Source organism: Panthera pardus, unplaced genomic scaffold (genome assembly GCF_024362965.1).
Source record: "Panthera pardus isolate Hobbes unplaced genomic scaffold, ASM2436296v1 HiC_scaffold_25, whole genome shotgun sequence".
In the NCBI taxonomy this organism is placed as follows: Eukaryota; Metazoa; Chordata; class Mammalia; order Carnivora; family Felidae; genus Panthera; species Panthera pardus.
The window spans coordinates 80,174,961-80,193,901 of record NW_026526821.1 but is presented as its reverse complement, the minus strand read 5'-3'; the positions used below and the strand labels follow the sequence as shown (position 1 = coordinate 80,193,901).

General features: G+C 36.2%; 1 protein-coding gene across 10 annotated transcripts in view; it reads right to left on the bottom strand.

Moving 5' to 3' along the window:
- EHBP1 (EH domain binding protein 1) overlaps positions 1-18,941 on the bottom strand; it is a 366,236-nt gene that overhangs the window by 91,229 nt on the left and 256,066 nt on the right. For all 10 annotated transcript variants that reach the window (XM_019433536.2, XM_019433609.2, XM_019433691.2 and 7 more), the window contains 3 exons: positions 16,730-16,908; positions 15,607-15,655; positions 10,681-11,583 (listed from right to left, as the gene is read on the bottom strand). In XM_019433536.2, the coding sequence (XP_019289081.1) occupies positions 10,681-11,583; positions 15,607-15,655; positions 16,730-16,908 (1,131 nt within the window). The remainder of the gene's footprint in view (positions 1-10,680; positions 11,584-15,606; positions 15,656-16,729; positions 16,909-18,941) is intronic.

Sequence of the window (18,941 nt, the reverse complement as noted above, 5' to 3'; positions counted from 1 at the left end):
AAATTCCACTTCTGGGTGTTTATCCAAAGAAAATAAAAACACTAATTCGAAAACACATATGCATCCCTATGTTCAACGCAGCATTGTTTATATTAGCCAAGATACAGAAACAACCTAAGTGCTCACTGATGGATGAGTAGATAAGGAAATTGTACACACACACACACACACACACACACACGCACAGACACACACACACTCAGTGGCATATTATGCAGCCATAAAAAAGAACAAAATCTTACTACTTGTGACAATATGCATGGATCCTGAGGGCATTATGCTAAGTGAAGTAAGTCAGCAGACAAAGACAAATACAATATTATCTTACTTGTATGTGGAATCTGAAAACAAAACAAAGCCCCCCAAAACCCAAAACACCAAGCTCACAGATATAGAAACCAATTGGTAGTTGCCCGAGGCTGGGGATAGAATGTGGACAAAATAGGTGAAGGGGGTCAAAAGGTACAAAATTCCAGTTATAAAATAAATAGGTCATGGGGATATAACGTATGGCATGGTGACTATAGTTAGTAATACTGTATTGCATATATGAAAGTTTTTAAGGGAGTAGATCTTAAATGTTCTTGTCACAAGAAAAAAAATTTTTTTGTAACTACATATGGTAATGGATGTTAACTAGGCTTAGTGTGGTGATCATTTCACAATGTATACAAACATCAAACAATTGTACACCTGAAACTAATGTAATATTATATGACAGCTATATATCAATAAAAAAATAATTTAAAAAATCAGGGCAACTGGGTGGCTCAGTTGGTTAAGTGTCTGACTTTGGCTCAGGTCATGATCTCACAGTTCTTGAGTTCGAGCCCTGCATTAAGCTCTCTGCTATCAGCGCAGAGCCCACTTCAGGTCCTCTGTCTCTCTGTCCCTCCCCTGCTCGTGCACATGCTCTCGCTCTCCCTCTCTCTCAAAAATAAATTTTAAAAAATAATAAAATAAAAAATAAAGTAGGTGCCTGGGTGACTCAGTTGGTTAATTGTCAACTCTTGATTTTGGCTCGTATCATGATCTCATAGTCATGAGATTGAGCCCTGTGCCTAGCATGGAGCCCACTTAAGATTTTCTCTCTCCTTCTCCCTCTGCCCCTCCCTCACTCGCATTCTCTCTCTCTCAAGAATAAAATAAAATAAAACAAAATGAAATAAAATAAAATAAAATAAAGATAATTAGCAATCCTGGCACCCAAAGATAATCACTACAGAATCATGCTTTTTTAACTTAACATTCCATTGTGAGCATATTCTCATGTAAATATTTTAAAAAATATTTTTAAACACAATTTAAAACTGTTTACCTAGCATTCTTTTTTTTTAATTTTTTTTTAACGTTTATTTATTTTTGAGATAGAGAGAGAGACAGAGCATGAATGGGGGAGGGTCAGAGAGAGGGAGACACAGAATCCAAAACAGGCTCCAGGCTCTGAGCTGTCAGCACAGAGCCCGACGCGGGGCTCGAACTCACGGACCGCGAGATCGTGACCTGAGCCAAAGTCAGCCGCCCAACCGACTGAGCTACCCAGGCGCCCCCCTAGCATTCTAATAATACAGATGCATCATACTTTATTTAACTTGTCTTAAGGTATTTAGGTTGTTTGTAATTTTTCACTATCAAGAACAATGTCTTTATACACATCTTTATAAATTCTTATACACAGTTCTGATTAACCTATGGAAAATAAGTGCTGCAGGTAGAATCTAATGAGATAAACATTTTTAAGGAACTTGATGTACATTGCTAAACTGTCCTTCAGTAGGGTTGACTGCTTTACATCTGGCTGATTATCTTTACTGCTATTGTGGTCAAATATGAAGAGATATTATGAGTATCTAGTTTAGCATAGACTTTAGAGTCAGAAAAGGTTGGTTTTGAATTCAAATTTTAACACTTATTAAATGATTTTAGGCAACTCTGTAAACTCCATTTTCCCCACATATTAAGTAGAATTTAACCACTTACCTCATGGGTTATAAAGTTTGAGAGATATGTATAAGGTATATAAAGGTCAAGCACTCAAATGAGCAACATTATGACTTTAATTCTGTATAGCCAAATTGATCAGATTTTCTCTAATCTAATGCCATTAGGTACTAGATGTACTATTATTTTATGAACTACTAAGAAAGAACAAACATTGTCAAACTCTAACATACTATCTATTGTAAGTAACATATTGATTTCAGAGAAAATGTAAAAAGATGCTTATCTTAGAATTGATGAAGTATAGTATGTAAAAAACCCCAGATTTTTAAGAAATTTGCCCAATTTCAAAACCCTGTTAAAATAGCACAATTTTAAAAACCTATGAAATATTAGCAATCATATTATAATTTTTTGTGTCAGGCAGTACTTCTGATAAAAAAACAAAAACAAAAAACACCTTTAACTTTACCCTAAACAAAATTCTGACCATTTAACCAATGGTCAGTTGATAAACAAATATACATGGGGTCATAAATAGATGTTGCCTCCATCATCCTGTGGATTTATTGTACATCATTTAAACCTTCTGAACAGCATCACAGTATGATAGAGTTTAAGAGCTAAAAGGGCTCTTAGAGATTATTTCATTTAATATATGTGGAAAATACGAGTAAAAGAATTTAAATGGCTAGTTAACATGTCACACTGGTAATTATTAGCAGAGCCAAGATGAGAACCTAGGTGTACAGATTCCAAGTCCAGAGTGTTTTTAATTTTAAACATTAATTAATTTCTAGGTTTAATTAATATATTTACCTCAAAAATCTGGGTTATAAGAAAATTCTGTATTGGGTAATACTTAGAACTTAGGTTACTAAATTCTGCAGTTATTAACCACTAGATGTTTACTGATTATCTGCTATGTAGGGACACTCTGATGTCTTGAAAGCCTTTTTGTCCTAAAAGTTAAAGTACTTAGAATTTATGATTTGTAATTTTTGATTAGGAGAACAGGGGCTTGCTTTGTTAGCTACTATCATTTCTTTGATTCAAAGATGTGCATTTTTCCTTAACATCTCTGATAACTTAAAATTGATGGCATCTTATAATCTTTGTTAGCCAGATGGTAGTCAGGACAGCCATCAATGCCTACACACACATGTGCTTGATATTTTGGGTGGCATGACTGCAATTCCTTGATGTTTCAGTTAACAAATACTTAAATAGTATCTGAAAAATGGAATATAATTCCAGGTTATTGTCCAAAAATCTTATTTTGGGGACTTCTCATAAGGTCAAGAAAATGCAATTATCAATCAGTATTACTGAGAAGAAAACCCCAGAGAAAACTGTAGAGGACTGCTCTATTCAAAAGTTTCAAACTTTGGGAGGGGGGAGGGAAGATGGCGGCGTAGGAGGACGCTGGGCTCACCTCGCATCCTGCTGATCACTTAGATTCCACCTACACCTGCCTAAATAACCCAGAAAACTGCCATAGGATTAACAAAACGGAGTCTCCGGAGCCAAGCGCAGACGAGAGGCCCACGGAAGAGGGTAGGAAGGGCAGCAAGGTGGTGCGCGCTCCACGGACTGGCGGGAGGGAGCCGGGGCGGAGGGGCGGCTCGCCGGCCAAGCAGAGCCCCTGAGTCTGGCTGGCAAAAGCGGAGGGGCCTGATGGACTGTGTTCCGACAGCAAGCACGACTTAGCGTCTGGGAGGTCATAAGTTAACAGCTCTGCTCAGAAAGCGGGAAGGCTGGAGGACAAAGGGAGGGAGAGCTGCTGAGCCCCCGTACAACAGAGCTCAGTTTGGTGGGGAACAAAGGCGCTCACCAGCGCCATCTCCCCCGCCCATCCCCCAGCCAAAATCCCAAAGGGAACCAGTTCCTGCCAGGGAACTTGCTCACTCCGCGCAAACACCCAACTCTGTCGTTCTGCGGAGGCAAACCTCCGGCAGCAGATCTGACTCCCTCCCGCTGCCACAGGGCCCCTCCTGAAGTGGATCATCTAAGGAGAAGCGAGCTAAGCCTACCCCTCCTGCCCCCGTGCACCTTGCCTACCCACCCCAGCTAATACGCCAGATCCCCAGCACCACAAGCCTGGCAGTGTGCAAGTAGCCCAGACAGGCCACGCAACCCCACAGTGAATCCCGCCCCTAGGAGAAGGGAAGAGAAGGCACACACCAGTCTGACTGTGGCCCCAGCAGTGGGCTGGGGGCAGACATCAGGTCGGACTGCGGCCCCGCCCACCAACTCCAGTTATACACCACAGCACAGGGGAAGTGCCCTGCAGGTCCTCACCACTCCAGGGACTATCCAAAATGACGAAACGGAAGAATTCCCCTCAGAAGAATCTCCAGGAAATAACAACAGCTAATGAACTGATCAAAAAGGATTTAAATAATATAACAGAAAGTGAATTTAGAATAATAGACATAAAATTAATCGCTGGGCTTGAAAACAGTATAGAGGACAGCAGAGAATCTCTTGCCACAGAGATCAAGGGACTAAGGAACAGTCACGAGGAGCTGAAAAGCGCTTTAAACGAAATGCAAAACAAAATGGAAACGACGATGGCTTGGATTGAAGAGGCAGAGGAGAGAATAGGTGAACTAGAAGATAAAGTTATGGAAAAAGAGGAAGCTGAGAGAAAGAGAGATAAAAAAATCCAGGAGTATGAGGGAAAAATTAGAGAACTAAGTGATACACTAAAAAGAAATAATATACGCATAATTGGTATCCCAGAGGAGGAAGAGAGAGGGAAAGGTGCTGAAGGGGTACTTGAAGAAATTATAGCTGAGAACTTCCCTGAACTGGGGAAGGAAAAAGGCATTGAAATCCAAGAGGCACAGAGAACTCCCTTCAGACGTAACTTGAATCGATCTTCTGCACGACATATCATAGTGAAACTGGCAAAATACAAGGATAAAGAGAAAATTCTGAAAGCAGCAGGGATAAACGTGCCCTCACATAAAAAGGGAGACCTATAAGACTCGTGACTGATCTCTCTTTTGAAACTTGGCAGGCCAGAAAGGCTTGGCACGATATCTTCAGTGTGCTAAACAGAAAAAATATGCAGCCGAGAATCCTTTATCCAGCAAGTCTGTCATTTAGAATAGAAGGAGAGATAAAGGTCTTCCCAAACAAACAAAAACTGAAGGAATTTGTCACCACGAAACCAGCCCTACAAGAGATCCTAAGGGGGATCCTGTGAGACAAAGTACCAGAGACATCACTACAAGCATAAAATATACAGACATCACAATGACTCTAAACCCGTACCTTTCTATAATAACACTGAATGTAGATGGATTAAATGCGCCAACCAAAAGACATAGGGTATCAGAATGGATAAAAAAACAAGACCCATCTATTTGCTGTCTACAAGAGACTCATTTTAGATCTGAGGACACCTTTAGATTGAGAGTGAGGGGATGGAGAACTATTTATCATGCTACTGGAAGCCAAAAGAAAGCTGGAGTAGCCATACTTATATCAGACAAACTAGACTTTAAATTAAAGGCTGTAACACGAGATGAAGAAGGGCATTATATAATAATTACAGGGTCTATCCATCAGGAAGAGGTAACAATTATAAATGTCTATGCGCCGAATACCGGAGCCCCCAAATATATAAAACAATTACTCATAAACATAAGCAACCTTATTGATAAGAATGTAGTAATTGCAGGGGACTTTAACACCCCACTTACAGAAATGGATAGATCATCTAGACACACGGTCAATAAAGAAACAAGGGCCCTGAATGACACACTGGATCAGATGGACTTGACAGATATATTTAGAACTCTGCATCCCAAAGCAACAGAATATACTTTTTTCTCGAGTGCACATGGAACATTCTCCAAGATAGATCATATACTGGGTCACAAAACAGCCCTTCATAAGTTTACAAGAATTGAAATTATACCATGCATACTTTCAGACCACAATGCTATGAAGCTTGAAATCAACCACAGGAAAAAGTCTGGAAAACCTCCAAAAGCATGGAGGTTAAAGAACACCCTACTAACGAATGAGTGGGTCAACCAGGCAATTAGAGAAGAAATTAAAACATATATGGAAACAAACGAAAATGAAAATACAACAATCCAAACGCGTTGGGATGCAGCGAAGGCAGTCCTGAGAGGAAAATACATTGCAATCCAGGCCTATCTCAAGAAACAAGAAAAATCCCAAATACAAAATCTAACAGCACACCTAAAGGAGATAGAAGCAGAACAGCAAAGGCAGCCTAAACCCAGCAGAAGAAGAGAAATAATAAAGATCAGAGCAGAAATAAACAACATAGAATCTAAAAAAACTGTAGAGCAGATTAACGAAACCAAGAGTTGGTTTTTTGAAAAAATAAACAAAATTGACAAACCTCTAGCCAGGCTTCTCAAAAAGAAAAGGGAGATGACCCAAATAGATAAAATCATGAATGAAAATGGAATTATTACAACCAATCCCTCAGAGATACAAACAATTATCAGGGAATACTATGAAAAATTATATGCCAACAAATTGGACAACCTGGAAGAAATGGACAAATTCCTAAACACCCATACTCTTCCAAAACTCAATCAGGAGGAAATAGAAAGCTTGAACAGACCCATAACCAGCGAAGAAATTGAATCGGTTATCAAAAATCTCCCAACAAATAAGAGTCCAGGACCAGATGGCTTCCCAGGGGAGTTCTACCAGACGTTTAAACCAGAGATAATACCTATCCTTCTCAAGCTATTCCAAGAAATAGAAAGGGAAGGAAAACTTCCAGACTCATTCTATGAAGCCAGTATTACTTTGATTCCTAAACCAGACAGAGACCCAGTAAAAAAAGAGAACTACAGGCCAATATCCCTGATGAATATGGATGCAAAAATTCTCAATAAGATACTAGCAAATCGAATTCAACAGCATATAAAAAGAATTATTCACCATGATCAAGTGGGATTCATTCCTGGGATGCAGGGCTGGTTCAACATTCGCAAATCAATCAACGTGATACATCATATTAACAAAAAAAAAAAAAGAGAAGAACCATATGATCCTGTCAATCGGTGCAGAAAAGGCCTTTGACAAAATCCAGCACCCTTTCTTAATAAAAACCCTCGAGAAAGTCGGGATAGAAGGAACATACTTAAACATCATAAAAGCCATTTATGAAAAGCTCACAGCTAACATCATCCTCAATGGGGAAAAACTGAGAGCTTTTTCCCTGAGATCAGGAACACGACAGGGATGCCCACTCTCACCGCTGTTGTTTAACATAGTGCTGGAAGTTCTAGCTTCAGCAATCAGACAACAAAAGGAAATCAAAGGCATCAAAATTGGCAAAGATGAAGTCAAGCTTTCACTTTTTGCAGATGACATGATATTATACATGGAAAATCCGATAGACTCCACCAAAAGTCTGCTAGAACTGATACATGAATTCAACAAAGTTGCAGGATACAAAATCAATGTACAGAAATCAGTTGCATTCTTATACACTAACAATGAAGCAACAGAAAGACAAATAAAGAAACTGATCCCATTCACAATTGCACCAAGAAGCATAAAATACCTAGGAATAAATCTAACCAAAGATGTAAAAGATCTGTATGCTGAAAACTATAGAAAGCTTATGAAGGTAATTGAAGAAGATATAAAGAAATGGAAAGACATTCCCTGCTCATGGATTGGAAGAATAAATATTGTCAAAATGTCAATACTACCCAAAGCTATCTACACATTCAATGCAACCCCAATCAAAATTGCACCAGCATTCTTCTCGAAACTAGAACAAGCAATCCTAAAATTCATATGGAACCACAAAAGGCCCCGAATAGCCAAAGTAATTTTGAAGAAGACCAAAGCAGGAGGCATCACAATCCCAGACTTTAGCCTCTACTACAAAGCTGTAATCATCAAGACAGCATGGTATTGGCATAAAAACAGACACATAGACCAATGGAATAGAATAGAAACCCCAGAACTAGACCCACAAACGTATGGCCAACTCATCTTTGACAAAGCAGGAAAGAACATCCAATGGAAAAAAGACAGTCTCTTTAACAAATGGTGCTGGGAGAACTGGACAGCAACATGCAGAAGGTTGAAACTAGACCACTTTCTCACACCATTCACAAAAATAAACTCAAAATGGATAAAGGACCTGAATGTGAGACAGGAAACCATCAAAACCTTAGAGGAGAAAGCAGGAAAAGACCTCTCTGACCTCAGCCGTAGCAATCTCTTACTTGACACATCCCCAAAGGCAAGGGAATTAAAAGCAAAAGTGAATTACTGGGACCTTATGAAGATAAAAAGCTTCTGCACAGCAAAGGAAACAACCAACAAAACTAAAAGGCAACCAACGGAATGGGAAAAGATGTTTGCAAATGACATATCGGACAAAGGGCTAGTATCCAAAATCTATAAAGAGCTCACCAAACTCCACACCCGAAAAACAAATAACCCAGTGAAGAAATGGCCAGAAAACATGAATAGACACTTCTCTAAAGAAGACATCCGGATGGCCAACAGGCACATGAAAAGATGCTCAACGTCGCTCCTCATCAGGGAAATACAAATCAAAACCACACTCAGATATCACCTCATGCCAGTCAGAGTGGCCAAAATGAACAAATCAGGAGACTATAGATGCTGGAGAGGATGTGGAGAAACGGGAACCCTCTTGCACTGTTGGTGGGAATGCAAATTGGTGCAGCCACTCTGGAAAGCAGTGTGGAGGTTCCTCAGAAAATTAAAAATAGACCTACCCTATGTCCCAGCAATAGCACTGCTAGGAATTTATCTAAGGGATACAGGAGTACTGATGCATAGGGGCACTTGTACCCCAATGTTTATAGCAGCCCTCTCAACAATAGCCAAATTATGGAAAGAGCCTAAATGTCCATCAACTGATGAATGCATAAAGAAATTGTGGTTTATATACACAATGGAATACTATGTGGCAATGAGAAAAAATGAAATATGGCCTTTTGAAGCAACGTGGATGGAACTGGAGAGTGTGATGCTAAGTGAAATAAGCCATACAGAGAAAGACAGATACCATATGGTTTCACTCTTATATGGATCCTGAGAAACGTAACAGAAACCCATGGGGGAGGGGAAGGAAAAAAAAAAAAAAAAGAGGTTAGAGTGGGAGAGAGCCAAAGCATAAGAGACTGTTAAAAACTGAGAACAAACTGAGGGTTGATGGGGGGTGGGAGGGAGGGTAGGGTGGGTGATGGATATTGAGGAGGGCACCTTTTGGGATGAGCACTGGGTGTTGTATGGAAACCAATTTGACAGTAAATTTCATATATTAAAAAAATAAATAAATAAAATATATATAAATAAATTAAATAAATAAATAAATAAAATAAAGGAAAAAAAAAAGTTTCAAACTTTGGTTTTAGAATACCTTCATGTGCTCAAAAATTATTGAGGATGTCAAAAAGCTTTCATTTATGTGTTATATTTATTTATATGTAGCATTTAAATTAAAACTGAGAAATGTTAAAAATATTTATATATTAATTTAGAAATAACTTTAATGAACCCATTAGATGTTAACATATTGTAACAAAAAACAATACTAAAAAAAAAAAACAAAAAAAAGCGAGAATGGCATTATTTTATAGTTTTTAGAAATCTCTTTAATATCCAGGCAGCTGGATTCTCATATCTACTTTTGTATTCAATCTTTTGAGATACTGCAAATCACGTAGCCTCCGGAAAATGTCACTGTACACTTGTGAGAAAGCGAAAGTGAAAAAGGTAAATGTTCTATTATTATTAGGAAAAGAGTTTCAACTTTGGGGGCTCTCTGAAAGAGGGTAGAAGAATTCCAGAGTCCCCAGATCGTACTTAGAGAAGCACCACTATAACATTATGCTTTTGATGGCACAGAGGATAATACTGTGTGGCAAAACAGGAACACCAAAAACTCCAAATCAAAAAGTGATTCACAAGAGTCGGATTCTGAATTCTAATTCTAAGTCAGTTATATCTTAACCAATTTATTTTGCTTAAATTTTTTTTTATGTACACATAAGAGGGTTATATGATGAAAAAAATCCATGCTTGAATAAGTTTAAAAGAATTCATTCAATAGGTATAAAATAAAAATTCTATGTGATAAGAAAACCATTTATCATGGTTTTCTGGCAATGTTTTCCTTTCTTTTTGGTACATAAAATAATGGTATATCTTATAATTGATGGTACCAGAGATTCAATTAAATACAGTAAATATTGTAAGGTCAAATCTGCATCATATTCCCCTCATGGGGAGAAATTCGGATGTTACTGGAATTTTTAACCACAAGTAACAGTGGGACTGAAGATATCAATTACAATGCAACTAAAATATCTGAAGAAAATACTTTAAATGGGAAATATTTAACTTAGCATTACATATTTTCAGAATGATATTCCTAAAAAATGGAATAGTGAAATATCTTTGACTTATTCTTATAGTGAAATGTTCTGTTTTTATAGATAAATAATATTTTGATTTGGAAAGGTAATATTCTTTATCCTTCAATCTTCAAATTTGGATTTATTTGTAGGCTTAAAATATTATATCATAAACTATAAATGAAGTTCAGGTATATTTTAGGTTTTTATATAATGGGAAATTACCTCTACCTTTACTCAGTTGTAGTATTTTAAAGTGGTCTGTAAATACAAAAAAATAGAATAATTATTTACTAAATATAGGTAATCACCATTCTAACTCACTTACCTGGACTGTTTTTGTGGAATGATCTGCATGATTGAAAGTGGTTCTATCAGCATCTGGATCAGACTCTGTCTGCCTTAGGGAAGTACGTTTTTTCTTTGTAAGGTCTGCATCTCTGTTGCATGAGTATCCAAGTTTGGAAGTGGGAGATAAACTTGGTTTTTTGATAGGTGATTCAGGATCCGATCTGCATTCTAAGGGTCTGGAATTCTCTAATTTTTCCTTCTCCAAGTTATTACTGATGTCTAGAGTCTGAAGCTTTTGTTCCTCTGTCTCCTCACAAATAAAGGGTGGAGACACATCCTTCTTCTTATCACTAACGTATAAGTCACTTAATTCTAAAGTCTCTGCTTTTAGGAGTCTCTTCTTGCCTAACAAAACTTGTGCGTGGATTGAATCTGTATTGTAACATATTCCAGGGTCATCGGATCCTGAAGTCCTTCCAGAGCTCTGCTGGGACTTTTGGGGTTCTGTGTCACTTTTAGTCCTGCGACAGTAAGGGGAGGATGTGCTTGGACTAAGATGATCGTCAGGAGTCTGATGTTCACTTTCGGACTCTCCAACCCCACTATCATTTACAAATACAGAGTCATCTTGCGACAAGAAGTCTACTGCTCCACTGGTAGGCTGCTGTATTTCAGGCTCCCGTTTCAGATCACTAAGTTCTGCATAGAATTTTTCTTGATCAACAGAACTATTTGTATCTGTTTCATAGTTTCCAACTTTATATGTGCTTTTACTGCTGTTCTCCTCTATCTGGACAACATTCAGTTCTTGGCCACTGAAATGTGCCCTGATTTGATAAAGATAAGTCATAACAGTCAGTTTGTCAGGAATTGCTAATAAAACCATATCAGAAGGTTCCAACAACCGGGAAATTCCTATGCTGGCAAATCCATCATATGCCTTTAAAGAAAGGAAAAACAAAGATATATTGAATAGTTCAAACAATCCATTCATTTTAAAAACAGCAAAAGAACAGATATTAACTAGATATACTGTTGTGATCATTTTACAATATATTGAATCATTATGTTATGCACCTGTAACTAATGTAATGTTATATGTCAATTGTGCTTTAATAATAAAGTTGTAAAAATAAAGCTTAGTTACCATAAGAAAAAGCAAATTTTTAAAGAATTTTGTTGTTGTTGTTGTTGTTGGAGGGTATATTACATTAGTAACATTAGTGCTACATGAAATAACAAAATTTCATGCCCAAAATTTGTAAAGGTGGGATAGATGCAAGAAAAAAGAAGTTTCTTAAATTAATACCAATTGAAATGTTCCCCAATAAATGAGTAAAAATGAGAATTAAAACAAAAAAAAAAACCCTTAGAATAATTTTTTATAAGGAACTAAGGTATAAAGAAATAATAATGAATCTGGAGCTTTATCATTCCCATCAATCTCTCGTTACCATGATCATGTAAATGCAGTGATTCGTGAAGAAAAAGTAGAGCTAGATATCCCCAAGAAGGAAATCCTAGATTACCTGGTATAAAATACAAGTAAGTACTATTTAAGCCTAAGAACATAGTAACATTTTAAAATGCCCAATTAGGACTAATTTTCATAATGAGAAGAGTGATTGCATTTTCACTTCATCCATTTTGGAAAGAATGAAATGTTTTGAGTAGTACAACCTAGTTGAGAATGTGAGGTTGCATTGTATTATTTTTGTTAGCCTTTAAAATGACTGTGGCACATCAGGTTTTTCTAGTTTTGAAGAATCAAAGCTGTTTCTCAATTTACAATTAATTATTACTATCCTGAACTAACCCTTGAAAACAGCACTGTGTTGCTAGGAAGTATTAAAAATATGCCTAAAGGTTCAGATATACTCTTGGAAAAAGTAAGGACCCTCTAGTTGCACTCTCACTTTGGAATATAAAATGTCTAGTCTTTGTAACAACCTAGATGTAGGATCGTAACTCAAAGTTTTTCTTAAAATAAAGGTTAGGAAATTATGTAACAATTTAGAAGGAATTAGTCTTTTGCACTTACATGTTAAAGAGCATTTCTACCTTTGAATTTAATCCTCATCTCAAAGTCTTCCTGGAGTTTAATAAATGTTGTGGAATAAGTAAGAAAGAAAATGAAAAATAAATTGCAATATTAAAACCTCTTCAATTTTCACAGCACTATGTTTCATAATATAGGTACCTCAAAATATTTACTCAAGAGAATGGCTCAGTTGGTGTGCATGTTTAGGCCTGTTTGTTATTTTACATGTTTTAGGAAAATTAAAGTCATTTTCCTCCTCATGTGTCTTGACAACTTGATTGACAGACATCAATTGCAGACCATCACGAAAAGCACCACAGGCAGTATTCTAAACATTTCCCAATTATCTAAAACACTGACATACTGGTTAAGATCATATGTCACAGGTAAATACCTTTTTTATTCAGTACTTTTTACAGACCTGGGAAAATGATTAGCTTCCTTGTGGGGAATCTCCTGCTGGTGTTTTGCTTTATGTAGCAATTCACTTTATGCACACTAACTGCACTAAAAAAACCATTTAAAAACAAACTGAGTTTCTTGTAAGCGAGGTCAAGACTTTATAAAGGAATCTTCCCCTAGGTTAACCTCTTTTGCTGTGGTCAATCACCTGTCTTTTCAGCTGTTTATGTGAGGACGGAAAAAAAGAGGTCTTTCAAAGAAAATGGTCGTATTCATTCCTAGATGTTATTTAATTGGTAAGGAGGAGTCATTGCCAGTTATATTATGAATCTGCGTGGAACTTAAGACCCACGCATTGTTTCTTAGGCTGCTTTAAGTCCAATCAAGGGCAGATGAGGTTATCGGGAAGAATTGTGTGAAGCCGGAAATAAATCTGCAGGTAGTAGCTGATACTCAATGTAGATACCAGGTAGGAAGTTGCAAAGTGATGAAAAGCAAAGATTGTATGACAATTATTTATTCAATTGTGCAATGAATAGGACCATCTAAATTAAAATCCTTTCAAAAAGCCATGATTATCTACCCTAGAAGATCTAATTGAGAAAAAACGTAATAGGATATTCTTCTCTATGTAGTAATATGTAAACCCAAGGTATGCTCATCATTATTAAGTTCCTGAAAAAATAATGTAAAGAAGTGTGACCTAAACCTTAAGGCAAATCTCCATACTCTTAAAAATAGATAGCCAGGTAAAATCAACAATGTTTCCTTTTCAAAATTTCAAACAGTAATTTAAAAGCTTCACTTTACAAAAATTATAATGCTCTATTTTATGCTTTTATCTGCATTTAAATTAGCTTAGTATTTTATTCCAATGCAAAAAAATGTAGGCATAGAACTATCATACAAGCTCTCCTAAATTATACAAGAAATAATTCACAAGAATGACTTACTCTGTAGCATACCTACCACAGATGTGATTTCTATAAGGAAAAATACACTGATATTTTAAGATTACCTTTTTTGGTGGCATATTTCAATTAAAAAACCTAACAGTTTTAAAATGTATTTCTCTAGGGCCATCATCAGGCATTTGTAAAGGTTTTTTTAATGAAAATACAAATTTTTGGGTTTAGAGGGCAATAAAAGTAAAAAATTGTTGAATTAAATTCTCATCTGTTAACTGAATTTCTATCAAGATTCCATTTATGGACTTTTTAGCACTCATTGGTGGTTTTAATTGTTTAATTTAAAGTAGACTGAAAACTTTAGACCAGAGGTTATTAATCACTTTGTCCTATGAATCCTTTTGGCAATACGCCCTTTTCAGAATAATGCTGTATGTTTATAAAATACATAGGATTACAGAAGAAACCAGTTATATGAAAAATAAAACCATAAAAATATTAGTAAGACTGAATTTGAGAAACAGCAATACGTATACTTTTGGTGAATGTATTAACAACTGTAATTGTGAAGAAGTGATGAGCTTAAAAGATATGTGAAGGTATTACAACTCCAACTGCAAGGTGATACCAAAATATCTGAGATTCTTAAGGTGATAAAGTCTTAGGCATGGCTAACGCTAAAGTGGTGTGTTGCCAAAATTCATAATTAAAGGAAATGCTAAATTTCACTTAAAGAATTAAGAAAATAAAATACATTTTCCCCCTAGTCATGTTCAAGAACCCCCTGAATTCTGTCCATAGCTCCCACATTAAGAACTCCTATTCTAAGACAATGTATTTCATTAACTTTTCAGCTGAAGAATTCAATTCAGTATAAAAAACAGAGTACCTACTGTGTGTTGAGTTAGTGCTTCCCTCCTTTTTCATGTCACAGTGCACATACATGTTATAATACTGTACTGTGCACTGGGGTAAATAGTTAAGTTAGCCTGCAACCACAGTCAGCTAGCCCAGCAGCCTCTGGGCAACTCAGCCCCACATAGCTACCCTGACGGCCAAAAGAATCAATATCCCCCTGCACAGTAATTAGGAAGCTCTGCCCTCAGTATGCTAATTAATTATGTGGAAAAACTATACAGTTTACCAGAAAGTGAAAAAAAAACAAAAATAAAAACCAAAACCCAATGTTCGTATCTTTTTGCTTCTAGGAACATATGCTTGCTTTCTTGCATACCTGCCCTCATTCCCTCCCAACATATTTTTCTAAACTCATAATCATTTATGGTACAAGAGCTTTGGGTGCACTTTTTAAAAGCTAAATCTCGAATAAAAACAGTATGCTTTAACAAATATTTAACAGTGAATGAAGTCCATACATATATTGAAATCTGATGCCAGTCTGGCACTTGTGATCTTTAAAGGCCATGACAACCTAGGGTAAGACAACCTAGAGTAAACTATGCATCCTAATTTGCACTGCAAGGAGCAGACTATCTTCTTTCTGTGAGCTGCAGTTATGACCTTACAACACAACCTCACTTTCCCTAAATCAATAAAAGCTGCAGAAGAGCCAAACTGGAAACTATGTATTTTTTTCCTTGGCAATTCTTACCTTTTTGTTGTTCTCTTTAATATCTTGAGGATTCAGAGACTTGTAGTCACTGGGGGAGAAAAAGGCACCGTAAGTACATACAGTATTTGATAAAAACAGCTGCTTAAAAAAAAACTTGAATCTAAAAATTTGACATTCAATAATACCAAAGAGTAACTAGCAATTTCACAGCAGTTCAATCAACAAAACTAATAGTGTGGAAAAGTAAGTAAGTAAGTAAGTAAGTAAGTAAGTAAGTAAATGAATGAATGAATGAATACAGTGATTACATGTTTCATTGCCTGAAGCTTTCCATCTAAAAGAGAAGTTAAGGCAGGGCACCAGAGACCCGTCTTGACAACCAAATTTACCATGAGGTAATCCCTCGTTGTCAATGTACAAAGAGCTATGGGCTAATATGTCTCATCTCATTTTAACAGTAACACAATTTTCATAATAATTAAAAAAATTTTTTTTAATGTTTATTTATTTTAGAGACAGAGAGACAAAGCACAAGTGGGGAGGGACAGAGAGAGCCGGAGACAGAATCTGAAGCAGGCTTCAGGCTCTGAGCTGTCAGCACAGAGCCCGATGTGGGGCTCAAACCCATGAACCATGAGATCATGACCTGAGCCGAAGTCGGACACTCAACCGACTGAGCCACCCAGGTGCCCCTCATAATAATTTAAAGTCAGTTATTTGTATGAGATTAAGAAGAAAAAACTTTTTTTTTTGTTAAGAGAAGATAGGTTTTAGGCATCAAGAAGGGAGAACTTTTCTTTTTGGCACCCATTTCTTTTCTCAAAAAGCAAAAGGTGTGAGTAATAAGGAAAACAAAGTCAACTGTTTCAGGACATGCGTTAATGAAATTATTTATGTTTGGGGTGCCTGGGTGGCTGAGTCGGTTAAGCATCCAACTCTTGATTTCAGCTCAGGTCATGATCTCACGGTTCGTGAGTCTGGGCCCCACATTGGGTTCTGCACTGACATTGCGGAGCCTGCTTGGGATTCTCCCTCTCCCTCTCTGTGCACATGGGCACACAAAAAAATAAATAAACTTAAAAAAAGAGAGAAGTTATTTAGGTTTTTAAAGAAACTATTATTTACAAAACAATTTATAGGGAATGGAAAATGTTCTACTTACATTAAATCTGGTCTAAAGTGGTGTAATATTGCACAAAAAGATAAACCGTTTCTCCATGATGTAGTAAAATTGGTGATTTTCACTCCCCGGTAGTTTTTTGTAACTTCTTTACACCATACAAGCAATGACTGACTAGCATTTGGCTTTCGCCCCAAAACAGGACTTGGTATAGGACTTGGCTAGAAAAAAAGAAAAAGAGAAAAACATTAAAATAATTTAATGAAAGATGAAAATTAACATTAATTGACCTAAGTAGATCATTTAAACCCTTTGATGTCAGTTTAGGTCCTTCAAAAATGTCAATTCAAGACAAATTAAACCTCCAAGAAGGAGACATGAATCTTAAGTTATTATCTTCAGTTTTAGCCTATGGCATTTGCCTGACAAGGATGTAGATATGCAAGATTTTAAACTCATACATAAGAACAAGCCAAGAGCTACACTGATGGAAACATTATATTGAAGTATTTAAATACTTAAGTCTGAATATCTGTGTAACTCTTATACCCTAAAAAATTTTCCTCAAATACAATCATGGATAAATATAGTTCCTTTTTGACTAGATTAAAAATAATGTATTTTGAAATCTAACTGTAGCACAAATTGTTAGCAGTGGAAAGACCAAGATCCTATTAAGTTTTTTTTTAATACAGTAATCATATTTTTGATAGCACAATGGTAATCATACTCAAACATATTTCTTATATAAATTTTATGATGGCAAAACAGATTTAGAGTTATTAGCAACAGTCAGGTATTGGTAGCAACAGCACACAACAGTGTGTAATTTGGATTTGCTCAAAATATCTTCTAATTATCACTGATAGTTACTTTTGTAGGTTAGTTAGGGGTGTGTGTGTGTGTGTGTGTGTGTGTGTGTGTGTGTGTGGCTAAATCTTAAGCATATACTTGGTTTTTCCCTTGTTTATATATTTAAAACAATGATGACAAAAAAAAACTACATAAGATTTTTATCCTAAACTTTTATTATTCTTAAAACCATGTCACTTTCTTTTACTGAATAACAACCACATTTTGTGATAGTAATTGTAAGGCTGGTACAATTGAAAACCATAAAGAAAACTACAATAGGCTTCTGGACTTTAAATTTTGCTATCAGTTAAGAGTGCTGATGATAAACATAAAATAGGGCCCTCTAAAATAAGGTGAAAGGAGGATTATTATTTACCCCTAATATCACTTAAGTTTAACATGCAAACCATTCTCGCTACAAAGCTTACTTAAGAAAGACCAATGATGCCCCCACTTGACAAAAGCATGTTAGTGCCAAAAAATTAAAATCATCAACTCCAAATTGAGATTATACATTCACTGCTCCTGTGAAAAGACTAAGAAACACCAAGGATGTAATTTCTTATTTTTATTATATTTTTATTAACTGCCTTATTAACAAATTCTTATATAAAGCAACCTTACAAAGGGCTGTTCATTAAGTAATCACCTATACAAAGTAAATGTGAAAAATTCACAAGCCAAAAAATTCAATAAATTTAGGTTCAATTCTACTTATTATGAAGAAGTAGGTAAAAATGGAATTCCTAATGTAATAAAGTATTTACTTTAGAATAAATAATAGTTCTTTTAATAACTTCAATTTGACATGTATAAAAATGAATATTAAATATCTTTTTATCTGATGGTTACTTTGCACTGTGATTTTCAAATAGTTCTAGTCACTTAACCTGAAATAGAGTGGAGAATGGTCCATGGATGAGGTAGGGGGACCAATGAACTGGGTACAAACACATTTTTTTCTTAGATTTCCTATTATTTAAAGGATTGTCTTTATTAAAATGTTTTTCTGTATCAAATTATACTACTAAGACATTGATTCAATTACAGCTTGAGTAATAGGTACATGGGCCAGATAATCTGCAAATGTCATTACAATGATTCATTCCAATCATCATTAGCACGTAGACAGGTAATGTACAAAAGTCATTATCATTGGGGCGCCTGGGTGGCTCAGTCGGTTAAGCGGCCGACTTCGGCTCAGGTCATGATCTCGCGGTCTGTGAGTTCGAGCCCCGCGTCGGGCTCTGTGCTGACAGCTCAGAGCCTGGAGCCTGTTTCAGAGTCTGTGTCTCCCTCTCTCTGACCCTCCCCCGTTCATGCTCTGTCTCTCTCTGTCTCAAAAATAAATAAACATTAAAAAAAAAAAAGTCATTATCATTATGTTACAATCCAGAGT